The sequence below is a fragment of the Colletotrichum acutatum genome (assembly GCF_030867785.1).
Source record: "Colletotrichum acutatum strain CBS 112980 chromosome Unknown BDZ83scaffold_104, whole genome shotgun sequence".
Lineage (NCBI taxonomy): Eukaryota > Fungi > Ascomycota > Sordariomycetes > Glomerellales > Glomerellaceae > Colletotrichum > Colletotrichum acutatum.
Genome location: NW_026849098.1, coordinates 58,467 through 76,763, shown reverse-complemented (window position 1 = coordinate 76,763; position 18,297 = coordinate 58,467). Strand labels below are relative to the sequence as shown.

The window sequence follows — 18,297 nt, the reverse complement described above, 5'->3', positions numbered from 1 at the left end:
CTATATGTTACGATAATAGTCTCGTGCATATTGCATGCCGGTAGGCGTCTGGTACTGAACTGGGTTTGAGCTTATGTAGTCCTCTGGGTTGGTAGACAATCGCAATTGAGGTCATAGTAGATTTACGAAGAAGGCGCAATCAGAACCGTAAGCTGAATTTGTAGATGACATGGGCGGCATGGGTATCCTCATTTAATCTTGTTGTTTCCGCCTTGCGGATAGCCTCAAACCCCAACGAAGCTTTGCCGCCACATGTTGCGAAGAAACTCCTCTGGCATCTGCTGGGAACTGGTACCTGCTTGAGTTGATCGTGATCTCATATCTGTCTGGGGTAGTGCGAATTCAAAAAGTCTCCGGATTTCTGGAACCAAATCTATCAACAGGCCGTCGCGGAAAGCATTGCCACATTCAATTAGAAGAGTAAAACATGAGCGAAACCCCCAAAAAATGATCCACTGACTCGGCCTCTGCCCCGGACCCGCTTCCCCGCGCTCGGGATCGCCACGGCGCGCGCAAATTTTGCCATTTTGGTCATGAAGAGTAAGGCTTTCCGTTGTCTGACAACTGCTCAGACGAATTGGCGGTCGTGATTGGCCTATTCAACCAACCTTTCTCGATGTTGTTTGCAACAGCTTCAGCCTCTAGCCATGGCATCTTGCGCTATCAGTTTCCCGAATGCCGCAGAACACCGGTAGGAAGGAAGTTCCAACCGTATTCAGTATCATCGTGAGTACGTCTTGTTCAGGAGATCACTTTAGAAGCTCCATATTCGTGCATGCCAGTGTCTTGCTCGCATATATAAGATGAGGAGCTCGTGCCTGGTCCGCCAGATGATTCCAGCATGCCAGTCTTCTTTTTCCACCCACCTTGTTGATTCACCTGCATTCATACCCCTCCAAAAGCGCCTAAGCAAACCTTTCGGTCTATCCACGAATCACATACACAAAAATGGTCCAGAAACTCAGAATCGCGGCGTCTGGCCTCGGCCGTATGGGCAAGCGTCATGCCATCAACTTCCTGCACCGCACTCCCCGCGCGCAGCTTGTTGCTGCCTTCACCCCGGATGAGAATGAGCTTGTTTGGGCACGACAGGAGTTGGAGCCTCACGGAGTCACTCTCTACACCGACTACGATGAGATGCTCACTCACGAGGGCCTCCAAGCCGTCGTCATTGCCACCGTTACCAAGGTGCATGCCGATCAAGCTATCAAGGCAATCAACAAGGATCTTCATGTCCTTTGCGAGAAGCCCATCTCTCTCGACCTCGCCAAGGTCAGTAGCTTCCAACCATCAATCTTGCAGACTCATTACTTACACTACACAGTCTATGGAGGTCGTCACTGCTGCGCAGCACAAGCCTCATCTCAAGGTCATGTGCGGCTTCTCCCGCCGTTTCGACTCATCATATAGAGACGCCTTTGAGAAGATTGAGACGGGCTTGATCGGCAGACCTTCCGTTATCAGATCTCAAACATGTGACAAGCATGATCCCAGTGGCTTCTTTGTCAAGTATGCAGCCCTGAACGGTGGCTGTTTTGTTGACATGAGTGGTCAGTACCCTTCCCGATCATCCAAGCGTAATTGGCTGCTTATTCTAAAAACCAAATACAGTCCACGATATTGACCTGTCACTGTGGTTCTTTGGCGAGGACTCCCAAGTCAAGTCGGTTTCAGCATCTGGCATCACAGCTGTTTCTCCCGAGCTCAAGGAGCACGGCGACTGCGACAATGCCGTCGGCATCGTTGAGTTCTGGGGCGGCAAGATCGCCTACTTCTACAACTCGCGTATGATGGCGCACGGACAAGAGGATACCACAGAGCTCATTGGCACCGGCGGCAAGCTCACAGTCAATGGCAACCCCCAAGCCAACTTTGTAAATTACTACGGACCCCAGGGTATCACAAGGGAGGTTCCCGCCCACTACTACGGTCGGTTCGAGTATGCCTTTGTCCAGGAGGCTAACGAATTCACCGCCGCTGCACTGGACAACACCAAGTTGCCTCTCAAGTTGACCAACGCTGTCAAGGCTGTCCAGATTGGGTCTTACCTGCAAGAGGCACTGGAGTCAGGCAAGAAGTTGTACTTTGACGAGATTGGCCGGCGCCTTGACAAGCAGGCAAAGTTGTAGACAATGTTATGGGGGACAGATAGAAAGTTCTCTCTTGCTTAATGAAATAGAAAGTATTTACTCAGTTCCTGTCTACTGAAGATGCTGTACCAGTCTGCTCACCCCCGTACAACTACTTCATACAAAAGGACATGTAGATCCATACGCACAAACTTCGAACAAAGGTAGACTAAGCGCTAGGGTTTGATTTATAGATGATGATTCCTTGCCAGGAAGCAGGCATAGCCTGCAGGCAGCATTGACCCTGCCGAAACCTAACGTCTGTCCTAGACATTGGCTCTAAGCTTCTTCTCTGCGGAAAAATGTGATAGAGACAAGCAAAGCCGAGGTGACTTTCAGTTTTTATCAGTTCCGAGCCTCTGCAAAAAGATGCCCAAAGGCACTATTGCAACTATCTTGTGACCATTGAGAGTTCAGTTGCTCCTCCAAATCCTTCGTGCGCCATCCAGTCCGTTGATGTATTTTGTCGAGCAAATCTAGGCTTTCGCGTTGCTCTTTGGGGTCCGTGAGATATATACCACCTGTAAATGCGAACACGGACGCAATAGTCAGTTGTATGCTCATTCGTGTCAGGATCAGGCGGGGGCGATTACAAGCTCTCAATGCATGGGCAGCTGTGAAACTAGCGTTTACTACCAGCGGATTGCTAATCGCGAGGCCTAGAAGGAGACGGAAGTTGTCCAGAACTGCTTGCTGAGCGATGTTAGTCGGATCGTACGTTGACGGCGCCCAGGTCAAGAACTTACCTCTGATTCCCTCCTCCGCCTAAAGGTATCAAGACTCGGTTTGCTAAGGTATGGGTTGAAAATATGTAAGATCATTCGCGCAAGACTGTAATGCTGGTATCCCACCACTGTGTGCGCAAATTGTTAGCTTCCCTAAGGATAGAAGACCGATGTTCGTGCAATGTTGAGTCTCACCATGCGCAGGGTGCGTCATCCACACCGTTGGAAAAGCAGATCCATTGGCACTTGTATCATGCGGCGGGTCTACCCAAAGAGGATCTGCGTGCCAAGGATTAGAGACGAGCCAGTTTCCCAGCTCCTGGTTGAGTTTATTCCATCGATCGAGGTCTCTGACCATGGTGGGTTGGAAGGCGTATGCGCAAGCTTGCGCGCACAGAAAGACGGCACGGTTGGCGAGGCACTCGGGATCGGAAACGACGAACGAGCTAGAACCTTTGTAGCTATCCAAGTTGATGCTCAGAGGCTGAGATTTGACCAGAGCAACCCAATAGTCCTGGCGCAATACGATCCAGCTTGCTGCTTCCCCCAGTCCACCTTTGCTGGCAAGGCTGAACATGGAGTTGAGAAGCTTAGAGCTGCCGGATAAATGAACGCCAAAGTCAGTATCTTGAGAAACAAAGTCAGTTTTCAAAAGACAATCGCAACCAAAGTTGGCAACTCTCACCAGTCATTTCTTCGTATTGTCTCAATATTACGATCGCCGCCAGAACTTCTTCGTTAAGGGCCTCTGTAGAGCTGCCCAGGATCGGGATCAAGATTTGCAAGGCGTGGCTGTAATAGGTAGAAGGTTTGGAGTCATCTGTTCCTTTGATGGAGCAGAGGCTTCGAGATGCCAATGCTATGATCGCGTATGCAAGCAGGGGTGAATGACATGCTCTTTTGGGCACTTCTGTTCCGAAATGTCGACGCTTGTCGCTCACGTCTACCTGCATAATTTTCAACATTAGCTCTCGATGACCGTGTCTGTGTACATGTACTTTCAGGGCGATTACTCACCCATGTAGAGAGATCATGAATGTAGTGCATGAATAACCTCGCTTTTTCCCTGTCTTCGAATGGTCTTCCGACACCATGTTGACTCAACGACGGGGCAATTGAGATAGATTGGAAAGAGTCATCCTGAGTGTCTCTGCATCATTTGCGTCAACAAAAGCTTGAACACAACGTAACGCGTAAGACTAACTTTGTGACTGTGTCTTCATCCAGGCCTCTTTGGCCAGCCCGCCTCGCAACGCTGATGTCTAGGAGCGACGGCAGAGGACTCTTCCATATCTCGCCGGGCGAATCATGCTCAGACATCCCTCAACATGCCCGCGATGCTGTCTTGAGGCCAGTTGATGTCGTCGTGCTCGAGCAGAGATGGACCAAAGTCATCAAGCTGTACTTACTCAGACAGGCGTCCGGACCAGGGGTTGCTACGATAGTACGGATGGTTACGGATACATGTACGGCTATTCGTAGAGATGTGGACTTCGCGTAGGAAAATGTACGCGGAGTTTGGCGGATTACATTTCCTCTTTCGGGCTAGGATGTGGCGGTGCGGAGAGGGAAAGGTTACCCTCTTGGATCTTGTCGCATGTTCTAAAGGAGCTACCCGTAGGCCGAAGGCCCAGTAATAATAACCCCGCTTTTCATGGAGCCGACACGGAGTAGTCCGCGACCTCGGGCGTCACTTCAGCCTCGTTGCTTTCGAAGCTGGAAATATCACTAAAGTTCAAGATCCTGTAAAATCTCAAACGTTATTATGTTATTTCTGAAGAACACCCAATGAGGTCCATCAGTAGGAACCTTTTTTAATTGCCGATGATTTAGGTGTTTATCATTTGAGTCAGTTACACACGAATTAAGCATATACCGGTCCAAGGCGTGCAGCATCAACGCACGAGATGGCTGTCATCTCATTGCGCTCAGACTTCGACTAACACGTGAAACTCGATTATGCAGCTTTGACTTCTGGATCTCTACACAGATCACTGGCTCTCCACTAAACCTACAGATGTACTCGAACCCTAGGTTGGCGATTTGGCTACTCATTTCATCATCATTGGCGTCTCTGAAGATGGCATGTATCGAGCTATTGAAGTCTTTTCGATTAGCACTTGCCCGGTGTAAGAGACGTACTGCTAAGGCTCATGTAGTGACTATAACGCAGTTGCTACGAAACAGGGCGGTGAAGATAAATATGCAGCATCGGTGGATCACAAGAATACACATACTGGACACTTGTGGTCTGCAACATCCTGAATTCGATGCGTATCCCGCCGCTCATACTGTAGTGGTCAGTTTCGACATCTTAATGACATTGATTCATATCTTTGCAGACTCAAATAACCCACCTAACACGATTCGGAGTAGTAGCACGATATACTGTGACAAGGTACTTACTGAGATGACGTACAGAAGTCTAGAAGAACTCGGACCGAAATGTCACGATGAAATTACTAACACTGTAGAGCCACGGAGCGCCACGGAGATGACTGATGGTGACGGAGTGGAACTTCCTGCCAGACCGAAGAGCAAATGGCAAGCCAACTCCAATGAGTGGTGGATTATCGGCAACTGGACCGATCCGCGACCCACGCCCGGTTCTATATTCGTAGATAATAAGGTGCCAGTGCGCTGTCAAGGTTCACATTACGCTCGCCAAGCCAACTTTGAGATGAATCTAGCCGAAGTGGCCAATTGATTTAGAGTTGCCCGGCCGGCAGGTCGGCCGGCAAGTCAAACCTCGGCGTTAAGAGAAGTCGCTCGCAAAGCATAATCACGGACTTATGTGTCCATGATCTTGGAAGCGACCTTTACGTAGCGACACAAGTTTAGTAATACATCTAGTTGCAAGGAGCCGAATGGACGATGCTTGTACGAATGAGAGCACTCGGCATCCTACATTGGATTCGGAAGGAGGATGCTGCCTAAGCGATTTTCCACCCATCGCTAAGGTCCACGGATATGTTTTGTGAAGTCATTCATTGGAGAAGCAAAGATGAGCCCCATTCAGTAATTGACAGTTATCGTGAGACCATGGGCTTGACTTATCTATTGGGCGGAAAAATTGCAGAGTGCGGGTTGACTTTGGCAGCCACTCGGACTGACTTTGGGAGCAACACTCTGCGTGGCGCCGTACATGCGTTTCAGCGGGCCTGGTGACTTGGGAAAGACAGACTGCCACGCCATACCCATACGTGGTTTCAGAGGAAGTGAATCGAACTAAACGCATTGGCATGGCTACATGTCATCACTACACCCTTGCAGACGATTCCAAAGTCACTCCCGCGGGTTGGCGGCCAGAACTGAAATGACGCTCCTCCCTATTAGATCCTATGCAGTTCCAGCGTGGACTCAGTTAGCCTTGCTACTGAAATCGAAGTAGTACGGTCCTGAAAGAAAGGGATAGCTTTGGTGAACGCAGACAACCAGTCTGCCTTCTCTGATAACTTGGTGAGCGAGTTTTCAGAGGCCTTCTCCGTAGGCTCTAGGCTCATCCTCTTGAGTGGGCCTCCCAAAGTGAAAACAGCTAAGTTATGGCATATTTAATTGACGGGCCTCAAGAGAATATGTTCATAAATGACCCCACCCCTCATCTGTGGCAAAGCCTAGGTGGGGCCGTCGGACGAGGAGATATTGTTCTCGCATTCACGGATGAACATATTTAGCGGAAGTAAGGTAGAAACAGTGAGGAGATTCATTCAAAAAGGCGGAAAATTCGAACAAGCATTTCCCAAATCTGTAGAGCTCAAATAAAGTATCCGCCTCTGGCAGAGTGAACTACCTGAAGCTGGTGCGGTCCCAAATCAGGCAGATGAGAGGGGCCATTGAAGTCGGGGCCACTACCACTGAAGAGCGTGGTAAGATCCCTACAATTGTATCAGGTTGACTTAGGTAATACCATCAAATATTCCGTGGCAATCTAGCCTGGTAATGCACATTGGTTCGTTCAAAAAGGTTTTCATGTTCATTTTCGCTGGAAGCCGAGATTGGAAACAGCCCGGGCTAATCTAGGGCTTTCAGATATGTGTCTATCACGTAAATCGGCGGCGCGACGGGCAAGGCGTGATGCTATCCAGCTGCCACCACTCTCGGTTTGACAGACACCTCAATTCCACAGTCAGCAACTTGAATACCCGTCTTAGATAGAAGAGCTGAATTTCTGGATTAATACTCTGCATAAAAATCAGTGAAATTGCTAGAGTTGAGATTCGTGAAGTCGATGCTTCACGAAGCCGTCGACGGTCCTACCTCACACTCCCACCCTCATATCCTACCGTGTACTACCATAAGCTACATGTAGATGACGACAGCACCTACAGCATCCATTGACCCTGCGATTCTTACCCTCTACATGACGAAGTTTTGGGGTTGCAATTATAGGGGTGACATAGAAGACACATTGCCGACGATGGTCGACTCGAACTAATCACTTCCACGGGACCTGCGTCTTAGGATAAGGTAGGTAGAGATATTACTCATATTAAGCGCATCGCTGCTACTCCAAATGCAAGAGTCACGCTGAAATCAACAAGAACCTCCCAAAATTGCCTCCCACACCCTCGCTGTCTACTGATTCTGGCTCAGAATCACATCAGCAGCCTTTTCACCGACCATGTACGTAGACACAGCAGTAAAAGTGCCAGGAATTCTCGGGTATACCGACGCATCAACAACCCTCAAGCCATTCACACCACGCACCCTGAAGCTTGAATCCAGCACAGCCATCGGATCATTATCGGCACCGATGGGACACGTTGACGAAGCGTGGTGACCCCACGCCGTATCCTTGATGTACTGCTTCACAGCCGCATCACCCTGGACGCCCGCACCGGGCAACTCCTCTTTGATGGGCACCAACTGGCGCTTGAACGCGTCGCGGGTGAGCTTCACAGTCTCCGTCATGGCCTGCAAATCCGCCTCGGCGTTGCCGGAGCCCGTATCAAAGTAGTTGTAGAGAATATCCGGCACGTCGAGCGGATCAGACGTGCGCAGCGTCACCGAGCCGGCCGTGTTACGCGGGTGCGACTTGAGAATTGCCCAGCTGAACCAGTCATGCTCAATGGTTGCGTTGACGCTGTAGCCGGGGAAGTAGCCCCTAAAGTTGACGGGTCCGCCAAACGCAAAAACATCCCACTCGTTGCGCTCGGTGGTGCTGCTCTTGTAGAACATTGTCGCCGCGAAACCCGAGGACTCGTAGATGCCGCGGTCGCCGAGGATTGGTGTGTTCCAGCGCGCGAGGCATGGGTCGGATTGTCCGTTGAACCCGAAAGTGCAGCCGTTGAGCGCGCTAAAGTCGGCGGGCGTGCGGCCCTGGACGGTGATCTCGTAGTGGTCTTGCAGATTTGTGCCGACGCCGGGGAGGTCCTTGACGACGGGGATGTTGAACTTGCGCAGCTCGGCGGCGGGGCCGATGCCGCTGAGCTTGAGGATCTGCGGGGAGTTGTAGGCGCCGCCGGCGATGATGACTTCGCGGGAGGCCGTTGCTGTGCCGCGGGTGCCGGCGCCGGCGTTGCGGGAGCGGGGACTTGCGCGGTATAGGTATTTTCCGTCAAGGAACTCTACGCCTGTAGCCTTGGGCGGGGAGGAGTTGTCGAAGAGGACTTTGGTGACGTGGCAGCTTGTGCGGACGTCGAGGGGGTAGCGCTTCGCGCCAGTGATGGTTTTCGCGTCGCGGACGGCGACAATGAACTCGCGGGAGCCGACACGGTGAGCGTCGTTGGAGGAGATGGGAATCTGGTAGAAGCCTGGCGTCGTGTCGCGGCTGGCGGCCACGTTGTTACCATCGCCGGCGAGGAGGGTGGCGATGTTGAAGACTAAGTTTGTCTCGTTTCCAAGGGCAAAGGCGCCGCCGGTGACAAGGCTCAGGAGCTGAGGGTCGAGAAGGGCAAGGTTGAGAGGCGCTGTCTCGGTGCTGTACCAGCCATTGTATCCATGGCCTGGCACACCGGGGAGGAGGTAACGGTTGTTCTCCATGCGAATGAAGTAGTTCCGCATGTTGTCTGCTGACCAGGACGAATCCCCGGTGAGGCTGGCGATGTAGTCAAAGTCGGAGCGATGAGGGTAGACGGCGATGAGTGCATTGTGGGCGGTGCAGCCTCCAAGGGTACCGGAGCGAGGATACAGAGTTCCCTTCATCTTGGAGCCGGACGGCGGGTTGAGCCCGGTGTACTCGCCGCCGCCTGGTGTCTCATATGTGGTCTTGAAGTCGCGAGCCTGTCTTGCCTCGTCGGCGTAGTGACGAACGAAGAAATCCCATGCCATGGCGTCATCTTCGGTGGATTTTGCTTGGTAGGCTGGGACAGTGTAGTTCTCGTTGGCTCCCTGGTCGTCGCCGGCTTCGATGAGAAGGGTCTTGCGGCCGGCAAGGGCGAGACGGGCGGCCAAGACTCCGCCGCCGGCGCCGGAGCCGACGACGATGAACTCATAGCCTGTCAAGTCGACAGCAGCGACGAGACTTGTTGAAGCGGCCAGGAGGCCGAAGAGATTTGTTAACCTCATAGCGATGTCTTGTGTGGGAAACGGCTTGACTAGAGTTGTAGATCGAGTTAGACATGGGAAATACAAAAGACGATGAAAACTTGGGGATAATACACACCTTGAGAGATTCGTCGACGCCGAGGTATCCGTAATTACTTGCAGATCTGGATACCCATCATATGAGGGATCGCCAGCTCTTATAAGCCACGATCGACAAGAAACAAATAGGCGCACATGGTGATGGTCTCTTTCGGGAGTCAGCTAGTGGGCAATTAATCTCCAGGTACTCGGCATGACGGAGAATGCCACCCTGATCCATGTCCATGCCTCTGCGCTTAGAATTAGTCGATAGCCCGGACACTGTTCCGGGCCTTCTCGGCGCGGGGTCACTGGCTCGGCCCGCCAAGACATTGCTGGCGCCTCCCTTTCGTGCTTGATCGAGTCAAGCTTTTGAGTTGTCTTTGGGCAGAGACAAAGAAAAGTGACGACATTGTAGATATTTGCGAATTCCAAACCAGATCATGGGGCTTTAAGAAGCGGTGAAGGTTCATCAAGGGATACGAGAACCTCAGCTATCGGACCAGGCACCAAGGGTGGAAGGATGTTGAGTTCTTTCCTTCTGAATCGAAGGAGCCAGTGAGAGAAGGAAACTGAAGGGGGAAACATCAAAGTTGGTCGATCTGGATGTAGGATATCGGATCGAGAAGTCGTGCATGTTGTGTTACTTCGGGGCTGCGCTCGTGTTGAGCAACACAGATCATCTGATGCAGAAATAGCAGTCCCTCAATCGGGCCATTCCTTGCACAGTCCTCATCTCAATTTTCGGATCCCTGTCGTCCGAATGCTCGCAGGCCATGGGGAACGATTTGAGGTTGCTGTTTTGCCCCCTTGGAATGGGGGAATTTTACAGTTCACTAGACCGCGCGGGATGGCCCTTCGCCGGACAGGGTATCCCATGCTCTCAACGCCAGCAACTCAACGACCTCGGGGACGACAATTAGACGTGCGGAACGGCGTTCGCAGGCGGCTTCACTTTTCGGAAGTGGCTGCGATGACGATCATTGTCGCATACAGCAGTGCTCTAGCAATCTGCCGAGATTGTTAGCAGACCTCTTTCAGTGATGGCGGTTCGCTAGTCTTTTGCTAGTGCTCGCCTCACCCCCCGCCGCGAGCGCTGCAATGCAACACTGAATCTTGAATTGACGGGTCTTCCCCGCACTGCACTCACTGCAGTTCTGTACTCCGTAGTCTGTCATGCGGGTTTGGTTGATCTCGGCCGTGAATGTCCTCCGTCTAGAGGGGTGGTTCGGGATCTCATGCAAGACTGAGACTGCGAGGTGATGAGTTAGGCGCGAAGTGATGGAAGCTACCAAGGTAAGTTGTGAAACTGACAACGAGCGGGCGACTCGAACATGACGGAGATGGCGTGGGAGAAGTTCTTCAGCCGGTGGGAGGCTAAGCGGCTCGTTTTCCGCAAGTCCATTCGGGCAATAATGGAGTTGGGGCGAGCTTGTCATTCTGGATTTGTTGTTGAGCAGCAACTGCTGTCGAGACCATCTCAACCGGCCCTTCTCTATCGCATCTTGCGTCAATGCCCATCAGAGCGTCTGCCGCCCAAGGAGGAAGCATGCCGAGTTTGGAGATACCGCCACCATTATCAGGGCGAGTGAAGGGTAGCATTCGAGGTCATGTCAGGGAGTCAGCATATCCTCCCTGTTTCTTGCTTCTTCCCATGTCCCTCCCTTTCAAGCGTCCCGTACATAGCGGACATGGAATGCTCCGAGACCCCAACGGACTTGAAAAGACGACAAGGAGGGGAAGAATCGCTACAGCGAGGTTTGCGAATATCTTGTTGTCCACGTGCGAAAGCAATGAATCGCTCGTCAAAAGATCGACAGTCCTTGCTCGTTGACGTGGTTCCCATAGAGTTCGGACAAAGATCGACCGGCTTTCCAGTCCCAGCCACGTTGTCGCGACCTCGCATATTCGCACTGACTTGCCAGCCTCGGATCTTTCGACCGTTGCTCGTCAACTGACAGCACAGACTTGATTCAGTGTCGGGCAAATGAAGTGAAGCAATTTGTTGCGAGGCCGTCGCACTCTTGATATCACCAGTCTGCGCTGCCTCTTCGAGACGACATGGTTGCCGAATCAAGCTAGAGGTAAGGTAGAGGGATGGGAAGGTTCGTGGGGCGGTGTCATGAATAAGCTTAATACGCCGAAGCCCAAATCGTGCAGCACAAGTGCATCTTTTTTCGCCGCCGGCTATGCTGTTGACTCAGGAAGACTTGATGGTTTGGCTGCGTTGTTTGGTTGGTAGGAGGAACAAATCTTCCGGGGGGTTCGTTGACTCGTTGGCGCCAGAAGGAAAGGAAATGGGAGCTCTTAAGATGCGGCTATCTGATTGGCCGCTCGGCAATCCGCGGTACTCCACCGCTGGGCCCACCCTACGGAGCTCTGACCAAGCAGATGGCCCTTCAACTACCAGCTTGAAGTCTGTCCTCTCATCAACCAGCATCTGTAGTGTAGTGGTTATCATCCTTGCCTTCCATTCCTCGGATCAGCAAGGGACCCGGTTTCGATTACCGGCGGATGCATCACGCTGGTTAACATTTTTTGCATTTTCTGTCAATTCGCTTTAGGTCTCTTCCATTTTTTATGCTTTTCAATGTAGTTCCTTCATTTGTTTTCGGAATCTCGTGGAAAGGTGTCCATTGGCACGGTTGGTAGTGTTCAGTTGAATGGGCAGGCACAGAGTTTGAATGAAGCTTTTCGGGGAAGGAAGGCCTGCGATTCCGCGACTCCGACCCGGCACTTCAGAGAATGATAAATGGTATGTATGCACGAAGTCTAACATATCCCCTCTATTTCTTGGTGAACGACTCCAACGAAAGCACTGTGCAATTATTTTAAAAATCCATTGTCTTTGAGAGAGTTACGGACTTCTCGTTCCTGGCAGTGTTTGTACTAAAACGCAGCATGCAGTCATGTTGATCATCATCATCATTACAACTACCTCGAGCTACCTTCCTGCATCGCATGATACCATGAAAGTAACGAGCGGCACCCCCAATATCTCGTCCACTATCTTCATTCAAATAGTAAAAGTCCCGTTCAACCTCAAATCCCGACTACTAGCCCCAACCCAAACCCCATACTCACCCTCACTCAACCGCCACTGCTGCGCACTCACATCCCAAAAGCTCAAATCCCGCCTCGTCAGCGCAAACTCCACCGTCGCGCTCCCGCCCGCTTCGACAAAAACCCTCTCGAAACCCCTCAACTGCTTCGCGGGCGTGCCCTCGACGGGGATGCCCACATACAGCTGCGCGACCTCGTGGCCGCCCACGCCGCCCGTATTCTGTACCGTCACGCTCACGGAGACGACTTCCTCCCAGAGGGCGGGGTGTCCGCCCTGCACGATGGCAATGCTCGGATCCGGGATACCGGCGCTCACGCCCGACGCGGGACTGGCGGAGAGGGAGGAGTAGCCAAAGGTAGTGTACGATAGCCCGAAGCCGAATTCGTAACGGGGCGAGATGCCGTCGCGGTCAAAGGCGCGGTAGTCGATGAATAAGCCCTCTGTAAAATCGTCCTGCGGGAACGGGCCCGCTTCGACAGTTGAGTTGAGGAGGTTGCCGTAGTCTGACTCGGCGCGGGCAACAGTATAGGGGAGTCTGCCGCTGGGATTTACGTCGCCGTAGAGGATATCGACAAGGGAGTTGCCCGATTCCTGGCCAGGTAGGCCGGCGAAGAGGATTGCTGTCACGTTAGGGTGGTCTGCCCAGGCTTCGACAACGCGGGTTCCTATTTCGGACGTGTTAGTGACGACTATGCTAGACAGCAGCATAAGACTTACCGGCAGAGTGCAGCACGACAATCGTGTTGGAGCAGTTGGCCGCGACGTTGTTGACCAAGTTGTCGCTAAACTCGTCCGTCAGGCTGGGTCGGTCGTACCCCTCTGAAGCCCACGCGTTGATAAAGACCAGACACGCCTCCGAGTTGACGTAGTTGGGCTGCGGGTTCTCAGAGTAGAAATCCCACTTGACCACCCCGCCGTCCGCGATGACACGATCCTGGATGGCCTGGAAAGGAGTAATAACATACGGCGGCGTCGTCGTTCCAGAGCCGCCACCAGAAAGCAACGTTCCGTTGAAAGTATCCGCTAGCACAGTGCCCCATGACGGGCCATAACTCGTGCTCCCCCATGGAGATGGAGCCAAGCTAGCATCGTATCCGTACACCGTCAGGAACTTGGGGTTCTTGAAGGGCAGCGTGCCATTGACGTTCTTCACGAGCACGGTACCGGCGGCTCCGATCTCGCGAATGATTGCCTTGTGCCCATTCTGCACGTCGACGGGTGCGTGCTTCTGAAGGTTCGAGTAGGCGCCGACGGCGGGGTAGTCGTCGCTGTCCTGGCCGATGTAGTACCATGCCGCGAGGATCCTCGTCGTCATGTCCTCGACGCGCTCGCGGGTGACGCTGCCGTTGTTGACTGCCTCGACGAGAGATGCACCCCAGAAGGCTTCGTTTGGCATGACCAGGTCGAGACCTGCGTTTGCGGTTGCCACGCCGGCGTGTTGTGCGCCCCCTGCGGCGATTGTAAGCAACAGTCATGGAGGCTCAGAAGAGAAGGGATGAGAGACTTACAATCGCTGACAACGAACCCTTCAAACCCGAGCTCAGTCTTGAGGACTCCATTGAGCAACTTGGAGTTCTGGCAGCCGTACGAGTTATTGGCGCGGTTGTAAGAACACATGACCGATGCAGCGCCCTCCTTCAACGCATCCATGAACGGGAAAACATAGAGCTCATGCAACGTTCTGTCGTCAACATTGGATGATCCAGCCTCGCCTTCCTCAACACTCGGGTTCCGGCGGTACTCCTGCTCGTTGAGAATCCAGTGCTTCGGGCACGCAATGGTACCAGCATCTTGCATCCCCTTGGTAATACCACCGACGCCAACAGATGACAGATACGGATCATTACTCAGACCCTCCCAATTCCTGCCGCCGCGCGCAATACGACCCAGCGGTCCACCAACGGGTCCCAGACCGACATTGATACCTTTACCGCGGAACTCGGCGCCCAGGGCCTCGCCGTAGGCATACGACAGGTTCTTGTCCCATGTCGCGCCCAGGTGAATACCAGAGGGGAACGCCGAGACGAATTCCTGTGCGCGGACGCCGTCGGGGCCGTCTTGAAGGCAGATGGGCTCGATGCCGAGGCGGGGGACGGAGCCCGTGTTGCCGGTGCAGAGGCCGTCCCACCCGTGGGTGAAGTTGGCGAGCTCCTCGACCGTCATTTGAGCGGCAAGGGACTTTGCGCGCTGGTACGCTGTGGCCCATTTCTCGTTTGTCGTTCCGTTTCCCACGGCTATTTGATTGTGGGTTAGGTTTGTGTCCCGGTCTGTTCAGGTCAAGAGAGAACAATATACTGACGTGTGGGGTAAACGGCTGGACTTTGGCCATAGTAAGGATCTGTCTCATTGGTATAGCTATCTTGAGCTGCGCAAAGCGTGAGGCCTGCGAGGGCCGCCGCCAACATTGAGATTAAATTGTTGACCATGTTGAGAACCCGATTGAGGAGCACAACTCGAGCTTGCAGACTCTCTTTTCCATTGTCCCCTCCGCGGGATATCCAACCACTTAAGAACTTCCCCTCCCGTCGTCTTTTTGCCTGCGTCATCTGTCCAGCGTCTTCTCGGACTGAAATACGTCGACGGCCGACATCTAGTCCCCGGCACCGCTGCGCAGTAGTGTGCACGCCGTCGGCCCTTCTCCCTAGTCGACGGTGTTCCCATGATCACATCCAACTTTTCGCCGCAGCCAGATCCACCTCCACTCGGAATCCGTCTTCCAGCAGTGAAAAGGCACAACGATGATCTCATCAACGATGCGACGCCGGCCGCTTGGGCAAGCTTTTTACGGTAGTAGTCTGTGGGGAAACCCCATGTCGCCCCAAGTCGGGAGAAACTCCATGTCGGCTCACGTTGTTGGTGCTACCTCTCAACGGTGCGGGGGAGAAAGCTGTGGATGGCCGTTGGTGGCTAGTCTGCCTAGTTTTGGTAGTCCCATCGCAGGTTCAACTAGCTAAAGATGCGAAGCCAGGCAATGAGTAGTTCGTCTGGAGATATTTCATGCAGCCTGGAGGCTCTTCGGCGGTATTTTCTTCGGCGCGCGGGGAAATCGTGGGGAATGGAGAATGGAGATTGGGAAGACCAGGGTTGTTTTACATGGCAGGTATTATAGGTAGCAATATCGGAGAGTATTCCCATGTCACCTCCGCATCTCCAGCGCGATGCGATGCCGGCATGTGGGAGAATGCGGGGAACGTCGTAAGATTGAGACTGGTCGAATTCCACTTCTGGATTGGTTTGAGTCCTGGGACGGGAAGCTCTTCGGCAATGAAGTTGGCAAACTTGTGTCCGAAGTCGGTTTGTAAGTACTGATTCACATCATACTCATCCATCATCGTCGATGAACGCGGTGGGGTGGCAGCCATCGGGAAAACACCGGTTGTGAGAACGTCCGACTCACGACGAGTTTGCGAGAAAGACGTATAAGCGAGCCTGTCCGATTGGCCCTTCCTCCTTGCTGGCCATTTTCAGATGGAAGAAGGTTGTGATCCCCTGTTGGTTCGTCCGAATGGCGTGTTGTATGGACTCTGGAGTGATATCTTCCCGGTCACGTCTGTCGAGACTCTGCCATGGATGGCTACCGATGACGGGAGGGAGGCTGCACACGACGTCGGGCATAATTGCCTTGAGTAATGGGCTCTAATGGAAGAACAGCCTCGGCAAAAAGATGAGGATCGTCACCGGACGTCGTCCCCAGGCCGAATGTACCCCAGCCTGGGGTAGGGAGTAGGATAGTTATAGCTGGTATCCATGACGAAGGGTGGGTGATCCGGGTTCTATATGGACCGTAAGTGGTTACTTCCATCCTCTCCATCGTGGACTTGAACATACATAGAACGAACCTCCCGGCTTGTCAAGTCGGGCAAGCTGATTCCTTTCATCTAACCATTCGTCCTGGCTCTTGACACGGCGCCTGCACCAAGTGCATCTTGGGACGGTTTCCTGCGCAACGGCGGCACCGCAAGGGCAATAAAACTGACAGGGGAGCTATTAGCAGGTGCGAAACAACTACCCAGGTTGTCCAATTGACAGAAACTCACATTGCGCCACTTGCCATATATCTCAAGTTGCTTGGTCTCCGCGGCCTCGTCAGGACCCCATTCCTCGGGTTGGTTGAGCACATTGTTCTGGCCCGACGCTTCTTTGGTTCGCGTGTCATAATACGCCGTGGTCTCTTTTCTCTGCGCGTCTTCACATTTGATACAAAGCCACCTTAGGCATAGGTTGCAATCGCATGTGTCGCTGAGTTGTAGCTTCCGATTATCACTCTCGAGCTGGAAGTCACAATCGCGGCAGAGACACATGATGTTGAGAGGGCGCCAGTTGTAGCGCGGCTCGACATAGCTTTCCTCCACGGATAGAAGCCTGTCGTAGTACCTGCACTCCTCACATACGTTGATCCCACATCTCCGGCAGGGTAGAGCTCCAGCCTCGTCGCATTTGACGTTATACAATTTGACTTCAATTTCCTCATCCCCGACGACCATGGGAGGGAGGCCGCAGAGAAGGGTCCAGTAGTTTGGACAGTACCGTCCGCTAAAGTTTTGGCGTTGCACTAAGCCGCGGCCATCACATAGACAGAGACTTCTCAGCTTTTCGAATATGGTACGGGAGCCGAGAATGTGGGCATGGTGGTTACGGTTCGTCTGAGCTAGGTGAAAAAGGTCCAGGGCTGAAACATATTCCGCGAGGATGGACAAGATCGGATAAGACGAGATGAGATGTGAAATGGACGGAGGCGGTGAATTCGGGGCCATGGAGAACATCGCGTGTCCGACAGGTTGCGCGGCGAACAGATCAATGTCGCGTGAGCATGTGAGGTTGTTTTTCCTGAAAAATTACGACACGTGTGTTCAGGAGCAGATTGTTGCCCGGCCACGGCTCATGGAAGGCGAGTCATCACTGGGATGTGCCTGTCTCAAACCAGGGGGCCGGGGATGGCGTGGCGCGGTCCGGAGGTGTTGAGGTCGAGCCACATGTGGCTGGATGAACCACTCGCCTCAAGTCTGTGCCTGGTATCATCATGTCGACGACGAGGTGAGCATCGTGCTGGCTACCGTTGGTCGAAAAGAGAGTTGAATTCGCCAGTTTCGCCGAGGATTGTTGACGGAACTTTTGCTTTGCTGCATCGGACGACAGGAATTCAAATTGACGGCACCTCAAGGTCGCATTAGGTTTGAGCCTTTGTCCACAAAGGATAGCTGAATTCAAACAGGATTGGTGTGCCACGGAGCGACGCTGGGAAGCTGCCGAAGATTGAAGCGGGCCATGGGATCATTGTCCACAGCTGCTAGAGTCAACAAGGTGATCGGCATGACGGGGGCTTCGAGGTTCCCGCAGAGCTCGGAGCTGGCGACGTCAGCTTCGGTCGTCGTCTTTGATGGCTTTACGTTGGACTGGAAATGATACAAGTGTCAGAGAGCGTCTGGTTTCATCGGATGTTGGTGGAAAAGGTTGTTTCAGTCGATAGCTCCGGCATGGTCCAGCCTTGACAGCCCCTCTCTAGCTGTTCTAGAACGTTGAGCTGTGGTGGGAGGATGAACCACTGTGACGTTGATTTGGTTCCAAGGTGTGAAGGTGAACGAGGTGACATTCTAAGGTGAGCAGTGGATGTTCCAGATGTCTTCCGGACGCAGCGATGATCAAGTGCCTGGGAAGGTGTGAGATCATTTGGATCGCGCCTGCTTGGAATGGCGCTGAAGACTGCTGGAGAAGAAGCTACTGGGAGCTCCCCAGGCAGGAAGACCCATAAAAGTGAGTCACGGCCAATCATAACCACCAGACGACTGTGGTTCCAGGGGGAGGTCTCCACTCCAGT

At 53.0% G+C, this 18,297-nt stretch overlaps 5 protein-coding genes and 1 non-coding gene across 6 annotated transcripts; 2 read left to right on the top strand and 4 right to left on the bottom strand.

Annotated features, from left to right (window-relative positions):
- Window positions 1-559: 559 nt before the first annotated feature.
- Window positions 560-2,129, top strand: BDZ83DRAFT_743601 (uncharacterized protein; the record flags this gene model as incomplete). Its single annotated transcript, XM_060513141.1, has 3 exons — window positions 560-1,272; window positions 1,334-1,550; window positions 1,612-2,129. The coding sequence occupies exons 1-3, from the start codon at window positions 949-951 to the stop codon at window positions 2,127-2,129; spliced, it is 1,059 nt and encodes a 352-aa protein (XP_060361081.1). The 5' UTR covers window positions 560-948.
- Window positions 2,130-2,138: 9 nt separating this feature from the next.
- BDZ83DRAFT_633290 (uncharacterized protein) lies at window positions 2,139-4,437 on the bottom strand. The gene is made up of 7 exons (XM_060509022.1): window positions 4,059-4,437; window positions 3,872-4,004; window positions 3,540-3,801; window positions 3,050-3,481; window positions 2,876-2,982; window positions 2,723-2,822; window positions 2,139-2,650 (listed from the first exon to the last, which is right to left on the bottom strand). Exons 1-7 carry the CDS (start codon window positions 4,172-4,174, stop codon window positions 2,475-2,477), a joined length of 1,326 nt encoding a protein of 441 aa, XP_060361080.1. The 5' UTR covers window positions 4,175-4,437; the 3' UTR covers window positions 2,139-2,474.
- Window positions 4,438-6,964: 2,527 nt separating this feature from the next.
- Window positions 6,965-9,577, bottom strand: BDZ83DRAFT_21765 (GMC oxidoreductase). Its single transcript, XM_060501740.1, has 2 exons — window positions 9,459-9,577; window positions 6,965-9,390 (listed from the first exon to the last, which is right to left on the bottom strand). Exon 2 carries the CDS (start codon window positions 9,359-9,361, stop codon window positions 7,430-7,432), a length of 1,932 nt encoding a protein of 643 aa, XP_060361079.1. The 5' UTR covers window positions 9,362-9,390; window positions 9,459-9,577; the 3' UTR covers window positions 6,965-7,429.
- A 2,277-nt stretch (window positions 9,578-11,854) lies between these two features.
- On the top strand, window positions 11,855-11,937 carry BDZ83DRAFT_t238. Its single transcript has one exon. It is a non-coding gene; the product is annotated as a tRNA-Gly (tRNA).
- Window positions 11,938-12,262: 325 nt separating this feature from the next.
- On the bottom strand, window positions 12,263-14,741 carry BDZ83DRAFT_21719 (glycosyl hydrolase family 3 N terminal domain-containing protein). The gene is made up of 3 exons (XM_060501738.1): window positions 13,991-14,741; window positions 13,200-13,931; window positions 12,263-13,147 (listed from the first exon to the last, which is right to left on the bottom strand). The coding sequence occupies exons 1-3, from the start codon at window positions 14,643-14,645 to the stop codon at window positions 12,435-12,437; spliced, it is 2,100 nt and encodes a 699-aa protein (XP_060361078.1). The 5' UTR covers window positions 14,646-14,741; the 3' UTR covers window positions 12,263-12,434.
- Window positions 14,742-16,274: 1,533 nt separating this feature from the next.
- Window positions 16,275-17,236, bottom strand: BDZ83DRAFT_586224 (uncharacterized protein; the record flags this gene model as incomplete). The annotated part of the gene is made up of 2 exons (XM_060505926.1): window positions 16,275-16,454; window positions 16,520-17,236. 2 exons carry the CDS (start codon window positions 17,234-17,236, stop codon window positions 16,275-16,277), a joined length of 897 nt encoding a protein of 298 aa, XP_060361077.1.
- Between the last annotated feature and the right edge of the window lie 1,061 nt (window positions 17,237-18,297).